The 15,000-nt window shown below is 44.9% G+C and overlaps 1 protein-coding gene across 1 annotated transcript in view; it reads right to left on the minus strand.

Annotated features, from left to right (window-relative positions):
• The window catches only part of LOC122254179 (uncharacterized), a 4,135-nt gene extending 2,754 nt beyond the window's left edge, over positions 1 to 1,381 (minus strand). Inside the window, exons 1-6 of the mRNA XM_086548833.1 lie at positions 1,217 to 1,381; positions 976 to 1,027; positions 664 to 794; positions 457 to 569; positions 225 to 346; positions 1 to 94 (exon numbers count right to left, since the gene is read on the minus strand). The exon at positions 1 to 94 is cut by the window's left edge and continues 731 nt beyond it. Of these exons, the coding sequence (XP_086404959.1) occupies positions 1 to 94; positions 225 to 346; positions 457 to 569; positions 664 to 794; positions 976 to 1,027; positions 1,217 to 1,309 (605 nt within the window). The 5' untranslated portion in view covers positions 1,310 to 1,381. The remainder of the gene's footprint in view (positions 95 to 224; positions 347 to 456; positions 570 to 663; positions 795 to 975; positions 1,028 to 1,216) is intronic.
• Between the last annotated feature and the right edge of the window lie 13,619 nt (positions 1,382 to 15,000).

Below are 15,000 nucleotides of genomic sequence, written 5' to 3' on the forward strand. Positions count from 1 at the left end.
GTTGGCGTGGTGGTGACTGAAGTTGTTGTGGGTGTGGTGGTCGGCGTGGTTGAGGTGGTCGCCGTGGTGGTGGTTGTGCTTGTGGTTGTCGTCACTGCGAAAGAGGAATTGGCCGCGTTAACGATGCAACTACTCTTGCACAGAAGGGCCAGAGTTCCCTTGACAGGTCGTGAGGCGTGCCAGGCGTCAGGCCGTGGCAAGGTGCCAGGTGCCGGTGCACGTACCTTCGAAGGCCGTGACGGTGCAGTGGAAGCCCTTCTTCTGCGTGGCGCCGTTGGTCCGGAAGGTGAGCCTCGCCCAGGGGCCGCACGTCGTGATGGTCCCGGGGCGTTTCTGGCCGCAGTACCTGTGGGGGCGAGGGCGAGGCGCCAGTCACAAGTGCCTCTCTAACCCTGTGGGAGAGCCTCCCTGTGTTGCATCCAAAGGAAAACAAGAAACACTCCCTCTGCCACTCACTTCTTCCAGAAGCACTTGTGCATGATGACGAGGCGGTCATTGGTGCACGACTGACTGCCCTCGATGGCCACGGGGGAACAGCTGATCTCCAGCCTCACGTCCGGCGTGGCGCCCTGTGGAGACACGAGTGGCGTGTGAGTCGGGCGGCGCCGCAAGCAGCCGTTGCTCGAGGCGCACAGACGCTTACCGTTCCGCCGGAACCCTTACCTTGATGGTCCAGTTGTTGTCCCAGTTCTTCGGGTAGTTGTTGGGGTAGCGCGGGGAGGCGATGCACAGCGTCTGCCCTGGCCCGAGCACGGTCTCGCTCCCCGGACTGGCCGTGGCGCCCCCGCATGCGACTGCGGGCAACGAAATGGAGGATGCGCTACAACAGGTCACCAGTCAGTGTGACTTTGCATCTTGGACGACTACTGCAGCCGAACGATAAGGAACGGAAATGACCCGAACGAGCTAATCCACATGCACCAGCCTTTGGCCTTCCTTCAAAATAGAAATGAGATCAAACAAGAAAAGACTCACGTTGCCTCTGAAGAATGCGAGGTTCAACCACACTCGAGTCGCCGCCATCAGACTGAAACGCAGAAAGAACCAATTATTTCTCCGTTTTCTTCTCTGTTGATGTGCGGTCGCTGGTATCTCAAATCTTAGCTCGGCTTGGGCAGCGTTTTCCTCCAGCCGAGCACACGGTTCCTACTCTCTCTCACCAGCCAAGCCCGTGAGATCCCCTCCTCCCTTATCTCACCCTGACAGACTCTCCTACCGAAAGCAAGTGATATGCCTGGCCCGGAAGTGCCACGGCGGCCGCCAACACCAGCACAGCTGCCAAGGCCGATCCTCCAGCGAGTCGAGCCATCGTTGTCTTTGCCTCTTCTGCTCCTTGTGCCCGAGCGAGTGTCGTATGGAAGTTGCTGATGCTTGCCCAGTCCACACTGACTTCTGGCTAACGAGTTGACCGCATATATACGCCTGGAACCCCGACATGTGCAGGTGTTTGGGACCAGTGAATATTGCACGTGAATGTGGATGGTCAGATGTGGATTATGCATGGCTCAGTTCATCCTCAGAGTAGACCGGTACCTACTTTTTCATAATTGTCATACTTGTCATCGAAATACACTTTATGTGTGACGGTATTTGATGGGACGCACAATTTACGGTTAAATAGAATCTCTTGCTATATGTATGCTGAATTACGTAAAATAACATACCTCTGCCCATGTATATGCATATTTTCTATCTCTCATTCTCGCTCTGTAAGCAGCATGTATATATATATATATATATATATATATATATATATATATATATATATATATATATATATATATATATATATAAATGTGTGTGTGTGTGTGTGTGTGTGTGTGTGTGTGTGTGTGTGTGTGTGTGTGTGCGTGTGCGTATGTACATACATATATACACACATGCACACACACACACACATATATATGTGTGTGTGTGTGTGCATGTGCGTGTGCATGTGTGTATATATGTATGTATGTATGTATGTGTAATACCTACCCATATGCATACATCTATACATATATGTATATAAATATATATAATATATATATATATATATATATATATATATATATATTTATATATAATATATATGTATATATATACATACATAAATATACATGTGTGTATGTATATATATACTCTCTCTCTCTCTCGTTCACTCGAGCTTTGTCTCTCACTCTCTCTGTACCTTTCTTTCTCTCTCTCTCTCTCTCTCTCTCTCTCTCTTTGTGAGGGTTGTCTTAGCCTGTCGTAACTAACAACCCACCACAAAATAGGTAGTGATGCCAGACACAGGGTTTGAACATTACACGTTTATTCCAAAACGCAAATAGTCTGACGTTATGGTGCACAATAGATATTCACTACAGCACAATGGTCACAGCAATAAACAATATCACAACACGTGTAAACAGGCGGGGAAATAAGGTGTCAGTCTGTCTGTACTGTACTGGAACCTCCACAGAAGTGGAAGCGGGACAGATAAGTCTGATGAAGAGTTGAGGTGAAGAAAACAGTTAGGAAAATGAAGGAAAGTAGTAGTTATAGTAGTGGGAGGACGGAACTCCCTGTATGACTTGGAATTGTTGTCATGTCCACTCGAAGCTCAGGGAGGCCTGCCTGGTTGGAAGGTGATGACGAAATCTGGATCTTGAAGTCTGCTTGCTTGTTGAGTAAGATGAAGAGAGTGAGGGAGGAAGGGGTCTGGGTATAGAAGGTTGAGGTTAGGGGTAAGGATAATTTATTTTATTTATAATCATTTTTTTTTAAGTTCTTCGAAATTTAATAGAGAATACTTAAAAAAAAAAAAAAAAAAAAAAAAAAAATAAGCGTGAAAAGTGGAAGAAGTGGTTAAAGGAGCTGGAGAGATAGTGAAAAATGAAACTTGAGAGGAGATAAAGTGAGAGTTAGAAAGTTAAGCACAGTGAAGAGAGTATTAGCTTTTAATTGGAGGTCTGCCAGGAGAAGGAAGTTGGAGGATAGAGTGCAGGTGCGCCCTTGGCAGCCGAACAAAGCCATGGGTCAACCCCTCGGGAGGCAGTCGGGATACCAGAACACCAAGCAATGACTATCCTGAATAATGGAAGTATGTAAAGTGAAGAGGAAGTGATGAAGGGAGCTGGAGTGAGAGTGGAAAAGTAATTTGCGAGGAGATCAAGTGATAAAAGGAAAGCTGAGAAAGCTGGAGAAAGGAGAAAGGATAAGTTGTAAGACCAGGAGAAAGAAGTGAGAGAAATAGCATGCATGTGCGCCCTTAGTAGCTGAACAAAGCCCCGGGTCAACCCCTCGGGAGGCAGCCTGAAACCAGAACACCTAACAGGCTATTTTTTATTTTTTTTTATTTTTACATTCTTAAGCTCTGCCGACCTCGCACGTCACCTCTCACTGCTATGCATGATGTGCCGTGCTTGACGTTGAAGTGGAGCCCTGTGGGTTAGCTTGTAGTCTGGGTTAAAAAGGTGTTAAAAAATCTTCACTCTTGATTGCAGGTCCTCTTGAAGTTTTACTTCTTCATTCTTGTCTTAATCTTCTTTTATATTCTCCTCTTCATAGTTGCCTCCTTACATCATCGGTCTCCTGTGCCTGATGCCGTGAATATGGCCTCAACTTCTTCAATACCATTGATTCTGCTGAGGCTTTTGGGCCACCAGGCATGTGTGCCTTCTGGACGAACATTGAGGCGATTGTAGAGCTCCTCATCCTCATCTTGGATTCTTGTCCATCTTCTTCTGGCTTGATGGTGGAGTCTCTTGTTGATCGCCTCGATCCTTAGTCTTTCATGGATCTCTCGTGCATTGATTACTTCGGGAAAGCGAATATTCAGAATCCATTTGCCTGCTTGGTTCTGAATAGTCTGTAGCTTCATCATCTGCCTTCTTGAAATGGTGTGGTTAGGCACTGGCGGGTATTCCATGATGGGCCGCACTAGGGCTTTATAAATGTAGAGCTTGGTTTCAGGACTCAGTGTCTGGAACCTTCTGATCTTGTTCAGCTGATGTTTAGCTTTGACTGCTCTTTCATTTATGTGAGGGAAAATTCCTCTTCTGCTAATTGTTAGCCCTAGTATCTTTCCTTTGTCACAGTGGTCCACTGCTTCCTCATCCACTATCAGATCTACAGTCTTGAACTTGGCCACAGGAATGACTTGGAATTTTCTCATGTTGGTTGAGATCTTCCACTGTCTTTCGTATCGATTGATGGTCTCTATGGCTCTGGCAGTTCTGAGTGCCATCATCTCGATCGATCTCCCCTCGTACTTGATTATTTGAGTGATGTCGTCAGCATACATATAGTGATTGCTGCCATGTGATGGTTCAGGCAGGTCTGCTGTATATATGGTGAACAGTGTCGGTGAGAGGCAGCTTCCCTGTGGAACTCCACTCATGAGGGGAATTGCTTCGCCGACTGTATTGCCGACGACTATTCTTGCACTTCGACTTTCGAGAAAGTCACATAATAAGGCTTTGGCCACATCTCTCAGAACCACATTGACTTGGTTCCTTTCGCTCATGGCATTGGCGATTTCTTCATATATGATTGCAATGGCTGTTGATGTTCCTCTGCCTGGTCTGAAGCCATGTTAACATGCCTTAGATTTTGCAGATCGTTAATCTTCAGGTGATTTCGCAATCTTATGTTCAATATCTTTTCAAAGACTGTGCCTGGGACTTCCAGTAGAGATATGGGTCTATAATTCTCAACTTTTCTTGGATTTTTCCTGGCTTTTGGAATCATTCTGATTCTTGCTTCCTTGAAGTGGTCAGGGAAGTAACCAGCAGTGAGAGAGGCATTATATATGTTTGCCAGTCTCAGCAACATCTTGTTTGGAAGATTTTGCAGGATTGTTTTGTTGATCCTGCTTTTGCCTGGAGCAGTTCTATTCTTGAAACTCTGAATAGTTACTTTGACATCTCTGGGGCTGATCTTGGTCATCAGTGGATCTGTGGGATCCAGTCTTGTGAAGTCAGAAGCAGCTTCTGGATATAGGAGGTGGATGTGCCTTCCTATTTCCTCTATGATGATCTCCTCGAAATCACTGTCAAAATTTTTTCTTCTTCTTCGGTAATTCGGAAACAATTTCTCCAGTAATTTCTGAACAGGATTTCTTGTTCTTCTTCTTCATGAATCTTCTGATCCTGTTCGTTGAGGAGGTAGCTGCTACTGCTTTCACTTCTTCCCATCAGTTTCTTTATTCCTGACCAGAAGGACTGTGGATCTTTTCGGTCCCATTCTACTTGTCTAACAAGTTCTTTCCACTTGTCATTTACTGCTCTCCTCCATTGGTTAGAGAGTTCTCTTTTCTGTATCTTGCTCTCAGGTCTTGTGTCCATCCATGAATTCCTGCATAGTGCTGCAGGTGATTCGACTGTATATTTAGCAGTCTTACTTCAGGTGTTAGCCTTGGATGGGGGATAGTCCTGTGGTTGCTCTTGGGTACATGATGCTCAAGTGCAGCTTCAACATCGCTGTACCACTTTTGGACTTCCTCATCAATCTCTTCCAATGTTGCAGTCCTCAAGCAGGGTTGCCAACTCTTGTACGACAGGCATTACCAAGTTCGACTCCAGTTATTACCAGATTCGTCATTTCATTACCAAACTTTTTAATTATTGCTAATTATAAATCCAATGTACATACAAGTTACACGAATAATACTACTGACTGGGATAAGAAAACTGTGATAAGAAATAAACTTACTGTGAGAGATGCCATGGGACAGATCAGCTGGTGAGTGGATCCAGAGGCACCTTAAGCGTGGCCTTTCGTGGTTGCAGATTTTTATTACACACTTTACAAAAGGCATGTTGCGATCCATCCTTTGCTTTAGTAACCCATGGGTATTCCTTTTTCCATGCACTGTGATAAGTTCTTGTAGAGTCATACGTGCCTTTCCATTTAGACATGTCGTATCACCAATGTTATACTTCCAAAACCTAAATCACAAGCACCACATACGATGGCAGGATGAAGACTGGCTCGCTGTTAGGCGTGTTGTCCGTGGGCCTGTAAGAGCCCCGTCCCATACTGGAACTGAACATGTCTAGCGCCTCTCTCTCTCTCTCTCTCTATATATATATATATATATATAATTTTTATTCCTATTTCTTTACATATTCACTTATTACCAAATTTTTACACTCCCATTACCAGATTGCCAAAACACAGTAATTCATTACCAAACTCGTTTTTTATTACCAGATTGTGGTAAATCTGGTAATGAAAACTGCCAGTTGACAACCCTGTCCTCAAGTTGGCTGCAGGCTTGGACTGGAGCTCATCCTTGAATCCTCCCCAATTAGCCATTCTAAAGTTGAGTCTGCTAGTGTTTAGGCTTTTCATGATTGGGTTAGATGATATCTTGAGGATGATGGGCAGGTGGTCACTGGTGCTTGCAGGGCTCGATTCCATGATCACGTTCTGGTGGGCTTGGTTATTGCACAGTGCAATATCTGGTGTGGTTGCTGTGTTCCCTGTGATGGAAGTAGGGAAGTCTGGTCCCATGTGGATTAGATCTCCATCAGCAACCATTCTAGCAATAGCATTGCCAACCTGGTTGCCTGCTCTATTGTTTAGCATTGGATGGTTGGCATTGAGGTTTCCCACTATGTATGTGGGTAATCTTCGTCGAAGTAGACTGTACAAGTCTTGCAGTGGAACATTTGCCCTTCTTGGAGGCAGATACATTGTAGCCACTACTATTGGACCTCTGCTGGTCTCTATCTCGATTGCCAGCATTTCATCAAAGTCGTCGAGAATCTTATGTTTGATTTCTCTTTTGACTGCTATTGCTATGCCATCACTTGCTTCTCCAGTCCTGTTCCTCTGATAACATAAGTAGGGGAACAGTTTCAGCCTGTCTGTGTCCTTCAAACCATGACTGTTTATCAGGACTATATCTGCATTTAGGGCTCTGTACATGCCCGACAGTTCGTTCCTACGAACCATAGTCCACTTGAAGACGTTCTGCTGTACTACAGTAATGGTGTGATTCACTTGGATTTGGCTGCAGGTCCATCTTCATGCCTCTCTTGGGACTCATAGCCATTCCTCCTCTTCCTATAAGTCTCAGGGTCGAGGTAGGTGATGATCACACCACCGAGATTTAGGGCGTCTGCCCTAATTCTCTTGTCTATGATGCTGGCACAATCATCAGATTTCAGCTTCTGATTATTGTAGGAGTATTTCATCCTGCCATTTTTTATGTTTTCTGCAACGTCTTCATCATCAATATTGCCGTTTGTGATGTTCTTTTCGGCAGTGTACAGGACGACTCCTACTGCCTTGCCTCTTGCTTCTCTGGCCTTCTTTATGTTTTTGCACCTTTGAGGGGATGGTACCCTCACATACTGGGTTACTGGTGCAGTGGGCTCTTCCAGTGGCGGCATTTCTTCAAGAACTGGCAGTTCTGGCATTTCTTCTTCTTCAGGTGCTTCTGTGGTTTCTTTGGGAGTGTCTGAGGGTTCTGTTGGTAATATAACCCTCAGGATACCTGCCGAATTCACGTCATTTGGAAGGTCCATTTCAGGGAGATTGTTTCGCCTCAAGGCTAGCTTTGCTTGTTCTGCAAAGCAGCCTGGTTGGGCAAGGTTGGCCAGGTGGGCGTGAATCAGAGCTATCAGAGTCTTTACAACCAGATTGTTGGGCAGTTGCATTATAGGAGGTTGAATCTCTTTGATAGCCGTTTTTGTAATTTCGGCTGTGGCTTTGGCAGTCTTCTCAATTGTTTTCTCAACCTTTGCTGTAGCCTTTGCTGTGTTCTTGACCACTTCACTGAGTAGTCTGGACTCTTTTTGCACTTGTTTCTCTTGCTTCTTTTCTTCGACTTTTGTAATTTCCTTCCTTCTGATGGGACACGCACCAGAAAGAGTTCTATGATCGCCTCCACAGTTCAGGCATTTTTGGTGGTACTCTTGCATGCAGTAATTCTGTGTCCAGTTTGTCCACATTCGCTGCATTTTTCTGAATTCTTCTTTGTGCATTTTCCCTTTACATGGCCATATTCATAGCAATTCATGCATTGAATCACTAATAAATCGTTCTTCCTCGATCTGGGCCGGGTTTATGCTGTAATTGTATAAGATTAGACCTTGTTCCTTTATCTTGTTGGCAGTTTGTATGTCTGGGAATCGAATCTTAACGATTCCGTGCTGAGGCATCTTATACACTTCGTCAACTTGTAGCTTAAGTTGTCTGACCAGTTCTTCCTTAATCTCTTCGTTCGAATGGCTGGTAATGTATGAGTCCACTTTCTTTATAACAATAGTCATCTTTGCTTTGGTCTCAAGGGGCATCTGGGGTTCATAGCCAGAGTTTTTCAGTTTGCGTCGGAAATCTGGGGACATTATTTTGTCAGCATCTTTAGATGTCTTAGGTAAGACAATGTAGCCATTCCTTGAGTCAATAATCCTCAGAAAGTGGATGCCATTGCCGTACATTAACGAGTTTAGTTCCTGTTTCCTGGTCAGAGTCGGTATGCCTTCAAGATTTATCTTTATCTTGGTTGTGGAAGCCATGGTTCCACTAGCATATCCTCGTCCTGTCAGTGAAAAAGGTCCAATCCCTGCCTGTGTTGCCAGATTAATTCCTATCTCTGACAACCTCCTCTTATCTCTAAGGAGCCTAACCAGGTTGGCTATGTAGACAGTAAAAAAAAAAAAAAAAGGTTTTTACTAAGTTAAGAGTTATTAAATAAATAAAGAATCCTTATCCTTAACCCCAACCCCAAGTTCCAGACCCCTTCCTCCCTACCCTCTTCAACTTACTCACCCTCCAGATAACATGAAGAAGAAGAACTACAAACAACAAGACTTTTACCCTTCCGACCTGGCAGGCCTCCCTGAGGGTTTTGAGTGGACATGACACTTCAAGAATTTAACAAGTCAGACAGGGAGTTTCGTCCTCCCACTACTATAACTACGTCTTTCCTACATTTTCCTGACTGTTTTTCTTCACCTCAACTCTTCGTCTAACTTACCTGTCCCCTTCCACTTCGGTGGGAGTTCCAGTTGTAGTTGTTATGTAGACAGTGTCTAGCTAGAGTTGGCAGGAGTGTTAGAGTGGCCTACCGCCGTTCCCTAAGCCTAACCAAGGTGGCAACCTCCGAGTGTTTCCTCCAGTATCCCAACTAAGGGACCCCTTTGAGACCCCGGCCTTCGCCGGGTAAACCGCAGGGTTCGCCTTCGGAAACAAACGGTGTTATCCTAACGCCGAAAGTGGTGGTAAAGGACAGGGGGGACAGGTGTGTGCCTGCAAGGATCTCTTGTAGCACCGAGGTGCTTGGCTCGAGAGAGCCGAGTGTCAAACCCTTGCTATGAAGGGATCTCTTTTTAGTATGCCAACTCCTTTAAGATGTCAACTCCTTGGCATAAGGGGTACCCTCTTGGGATTAAGTCAGGTAATTCTTCTTCTTGCTATAAGTGTCACCCACTTAGCACTGTAGATTAAGACTCTTCCTTAAAAGAGTTCTTGTAGCTTCTACTTCTTCCTTTGAGGCTTCTAAATAGCTTCAGCTGGAGCAGGTAAGTTTGGGGCAGGTGCTGGTAGCTCAGGTCAGGTATGGGTGTGTGTCAAGTATCAAGTCACCGATCATTATGTCTGTAGTGACTGCTAGCTAAGGGGGGGGGGGGGGAGAGGCGTAGGATGGCTGAGGAGAAGGTTAGTTTGGAAGTGGAAAATAAGTTAGAGATCGAGAGACGGGGGGCGATACCCCGTGCTTGTTTCGTTTGTTTTCGTGGCTTCCAAGCAGTGCATCGGAGGTCAGAAGCCCCTTCGAGGCCTTAGTGTTTATTGGAGGAGGCGTCTGCCTTTGCTTGCTCTGTTTGCATGCTGTGCTTTCTTGATTGCTCTTTATTTAAATAACTACATTGAAATGTAGGATATTTGCCTTTATATTAATATAAAGGTTGTTGTGGTTATGTACTTGTACATAGTTTAATTAAAAACGGCAGGTGCTGTCTCTAGGTGTTGTCTGAGCGTGTGCACGCGCGTGGCCGTGGACATAGACATAATCGTGGGCGTGATATTTGCGGACGATTATGGGTATGGTCACGGAAGCGACGCACTCACGGTCAGACAAAGACCTGGGCTGCTGTATACATACACATTCTTACACTCATAAGCATTATACACATGTGTACGTACTTATGTATATATGTATATTTTTTTCTTCTTTTTGAACTTGAGAGAGAACATCAACGAGGACCACGGGAGAGAACGTTTTTTTTTTTTTTTTTTTTTTTTTATGCCTGGTTTCCTCCCGATCTGTCATGCATACTGAGATGCATGGCAGGTCGGGGTGACCCCTGCGGCATGAGAGACTATCTCTCGTTCAAGGACGAGAGTGAACATCAAACATGGACAAGAACACGAGATCACACATATACACACACATATCGATACGAATTGGAACATGTTAATATTATTATAATGTATTTATTTATTTATTTTTATTTTTTTATTTTTTTATGCCTGGTTTCCTCCCGATCTGTCATGCATACTGAGATGCATGGCAGGTCGGGGTGACCCCTACGGCATAAGAGACTCTACCTCTCGTTCGAGGACGACGAGTTGGGTGATACCATCTTTTTTTTCACGAACGTATAACATGAACACGAGAACACGGTGGTGTTCATAGGAAGTATGAACACGATCTGAACCTGGATTATAATACGAGAACACAGTGAGAACGAACATATACAAATGTACAGACATATAGACATGAAGGGGAGCATGGAACGTGAACACGAGAACACGGTGATGTACATAGGAATTATGAGCACTCAGAACATGGATGATAACACGAGAGTACGCCCGTGTGAACACAAGAACACAGTGAGAACGAAGACATACATATGTACACACATATAGACATGAAGGGGAGCATGGAACGTGAACACGAGAACACGGTGATGTACATGGGAATTATGAGCATTCAGAACATGGATGATAACACGAGAGCACGCCCGTGTGAACACAGGAACACAGGGAGAGCGAACACACATATGTACACACATATAGACATGAAGGGGAGAATGAACGAGAACACGAAAACACGGTGATGTACACGGGAAGTGTGAACACTCAGAACATGGATGAAAAACACGGGAGCACAGGGAAAATGAACATTTATTTAATTTTCGTTTCGTCGTTCCCGGACATACAGTGGGCGTGGTGGGTGTTCGTATATCGCCTTAAGGCTTCGTGGCCACCAACGGTGTTCAGTATTTGTGTTGTTGTGAGTTTCTATGATGTTTGTGTAGAGTGGGTCGTCTGTTTGTTGTAGCCTCTCCCATGTTTTGCGTGCACGTGCGTATATTCGGGTGTTTAGTGGCTCAATGTTGTATCTTTCGTGCAGTTCTCGGGTGGGTGTTGTGTGTGGGTATCTTATGTTTGCGGCCCAGCGCAAAGCTTTGTTCTGGACCGCCTGCATGTGTATTTGTTGTGTTTTTGATCTTGTGTGTAGTGGCACTGGGGTGTATTCGAGTATGGGTCGGAGTACTGTTTTGTAGAGTTGTAGTTTGGTTCGTGTTGTACATTGTGTGAACCTGTGTAGTTTGGTGAGTGTGAGTGTTTGCTTGTTTTATTCGTTGTTTTGCGTGTGTGGATACACCCCATCTGTTGAGGGAGAGGCTAAGTAGTTTGCCGTTGTTTGCGTTTGGTATGTCTGCGTTGTTTATTTGTATGTTTGGCGGGTTCATTCTTGCAATCGGTATGTTTGTGAACTTTTGTGTGTTTGTTTGGATCTTCCACTTCCTCTCGAAAGTGTTGATGTGATTGATGGCACGTTCTGTGGATATTTTCATGATGTTTTTAGATTTGTTTGGGTGTGTTATGATTTGTGTTATGTCGTCTGCGTAGGATATGTAGTTGCTGTATGGTGTTGGGAGTGGTAGATCTGCAGTGTGTAGTATATAGATTGTTGGTGCCAGGACACTATCCTGGGGGACCCCACTCCTAAGGGGGATGGGGGGCCCGTGGTAGTATTCGAGGCGAATGTTAGCAGTTCTGTTGTCGAGGAAGTTGCAGAGAAGGCGTGTGAAGTTTGGTGGAAGTTGTAGGTTAATGAGTTTGTGTTTTAGTCCACTATGCCACACCTTGTTGAAGGCCTTACTGACGTCCCGGGGAATGATGTTTGTCTGTTGTTTGTTTCTAGGTGCATGTTTAGTCTTCGTGTTATGATGCGTTCGAGTATTTTCCCCGGGACCTCGAGCAAGGAGATCGATCGGTAGTTGTTGACATAGTGGACTGATTTGTTTGGTTTGGGAATCAGTGTGAGGCAGGCATGTTTGAAAAGAGATGGAAAGTGTCCTGTGGCCAAGGAAGCAGTTAGGTCAATTGTTTGTGTGGGTTGTAGCAGATGTTGTGATTGTTGAAGTGCCATATTTACTTCGTGCTCGGTGTCTTCGTCAAAGTTTTCATTTTCTGTGTCTGTGATTTGGAAGTTTCTCTGCCAGAATCGTCTGTGAAGTGTTTCCATGTCTTGTATAGAGTCGATTTTGTTGTTTTGTTCATCATATATGTATGTGCATCTTTGTCTGTCTGTGCCCATTAGTTTTTTGTAAGATTTCCAGAATGTCTTTGGGTCTGTATGGTTCTGGCAGAGTTCGTCCATGAGTGATGTCCATGTGCTTGTGTGGAGTTCTCTGTTTGCGTTTTGTAGTTGTGCTTGAATATGTCTGTATCGGTTTCGTAATTCTTGGTCCCATCCTCGTGTTTGGGCAAGTAGATGGACATTATGATATTGTGTTGTAAGTGAGCGAAGGGTGTCGTTTTGTTTATGTTGTGGTATTGTTCTGTATGTTGTTTTTGGAATGTGGGCTTGTCTGGCTATGGTGATGTCATCATACCATGATTTCAGGTATGCGTCTATCACTGTTGTTGGTCGCCCTTGTAATTCCTGATTTTGGGTTTGTGAAAGGGATTCTTTGAAGGAGTCCCAGTCTGCATTTTTAAGGCTTTCTTTTGGGTGAGATGGAATCATGATTGGGTTGGTCGAAATGGTGGCTATGATGGGGAGATGATCGCTAGTGGTGATCTCTCCTTGCTGGAGATGTATGTTCAGGTGTGCGTGTCTGCTTTTGAGTACGATGTCTGGTGTAGTTGCTGACCGGTTGTTTATTCGTGTTGGAAAGTCTGGACCGATGTGTTGTAGTGTGCCGTCGAGGATGCGGGAGACGAGCCCTCGCCCCACGGCGTTAGTGTAATTGTAGCCGAATGTATGGTGTTGTGCATTCCAGTCCCCGAGTATATATGTGGGTTTCCTGTGTCTGAGGAGCTAGAATATGTCCTGGTCAGGTATGTATGGTCTGCGTGGTGGTAAGTAGATGGTAGCAATAATAATGGGACCGTGTGGAGTATCGAATTCCACCGCGATGAGCTCTGACGTGAAGTTGTCATGAATTTTGTGCTTTAGGCTCGATTTGATGGCGAGAGCAACACCATCGCTTCGTTCACCTGTGTGGTTCGTTTGATATGTTGTGTATGTATGTATTTTGATTCTGTTTGCGTTGTCGAGTCCGTGGCTGTTAATGAGTATAATGTGAGGGTCGTATTTCCAGTACATGTTGCAGAGCTCATTGCGGCGATCGTAGGTCCATTGCAGCACGTTGTGTTGCAGGACTGTGAGGCGTTGTATTGTTGATTAGTGTGGGTTCATGGTTTGTTTTGTGTGGAGTTGTCTGCAGGGTGGAACCCATTACGTAAGTCGTTGACATTTTTGTATCTTGTCATGTGTGTGTTTGTGATGTCGAGTTCTCCAGCAAGGAGGTATTTATGCAGACGTTGCGCTGTCACGAGATCCGACTCGGCAGCGTTCGTGTAAACCCACTTGATGTTGCCGCGGGCGATTTCTTTCCCGAGGAGGGAGGCGTCGCAACACTCGTACACGAGCGGATCGGCAGCATAAAAGCGAATGCCGTAATATGAGGCATCAGTTACTGTGCCGTACATGAGCCTGTTTGGGCTGGTTTTGGTTTTAGTGGGTTTATTATTTGTGGCCTGTTGGGTTTGGGGTTGTTCTGTGTCAGAACCTTGCTTTTTCTTTTCTTTTTCTTTCGGCCGACTGCGTGAGGTTGATCAGCTGCGACAGGTCTCGCTGGTGTGTTTTGGTGGGTGCGTTTTTATTTTGCAGGTTTGTGTTGCTTGTGTTTGGATCGTTTGTTTTGGCCTTACTGAACGCTCCACCTGTCGTGGTGGGTTTTAAAGGTTTCGACCTGGGAGTCATCAGGGGTTTGATTGGGGTTATCAGGGGTTGAGGCATGGGTGGGGGGCTGGGAGGGGGGTGGGTTTGGGTGGGAAGTTAAGGGAGGGGGAATGACCTTCAGAATTCCCCAGGAGTCTGCTTCTCCCAGATCGAGTTGGGGAAGATTATTTCGAGCCAGGGCTGTTTTGGCATGATGTCTGAACCCTTTGCTGGGGTCAATTATGTTTTGGACGTGGGCATTTAATAATACGATTAGTATTTCTTTGGATAAATTGTCTGGGAGGGCGAGGTGGATGGTTGGCTCATTTTTTTCTCGTTTTTTCATGTCCTGCTGGACTTGTTTTACCTCCTTTATTAGGGGTTGCCAGGCGTTTTGTGTTGCTTTTATGGTTGCTTGTGCTGCTTTTTGTGCATCTTCTTTTATAGGTTTTGTTTCTTTTTCTTTTTCTTTTAATTTTACAGTGTTTTTTTCCAGTATTTTTTAAATTTCCGCTTTCCTATTAGGACATGTGTTGGCCATGGTCCTATGGTCCCCCCCACAATTTATGCACTTCTTATGAGTGCTTTTGCAACTTCTGTAGTTGTGTGTGCTGGAGGCACATTCTGAGCATATAGTTATTTTGCCTGAAGGGCAGTTTCCTTTATTATGCCCATACCCATAGCAGTTCATGCACTGCTTTATTTGTGTGAAATGTTCATATTCAATCTGCCAGGGTGCTATGAATAGTTTGAATAGATATATCCCTTTTTCTTTTATATCTTTTGTTGTTTGGTGGTCAGTAAACCTTACTTTTATAATGTATTTTTCTTTCATTATG

Source organism: Penaeus japonicus, unplaced genomic scaffold (assembly GCF_977035675.1).
Source record: "Penaeus japonicus unplaced genomic scaffold, GWHDUDI00000001_assembly GWHDUDI00000021, whole genome shotgun sequence".
Taxonomy (NCBI): Eukaryota; Metazoa; Arthropoda; class Malacostraca; order Decapoda; family Penaeidae; genus Penaeus; species Penaeus japonicus.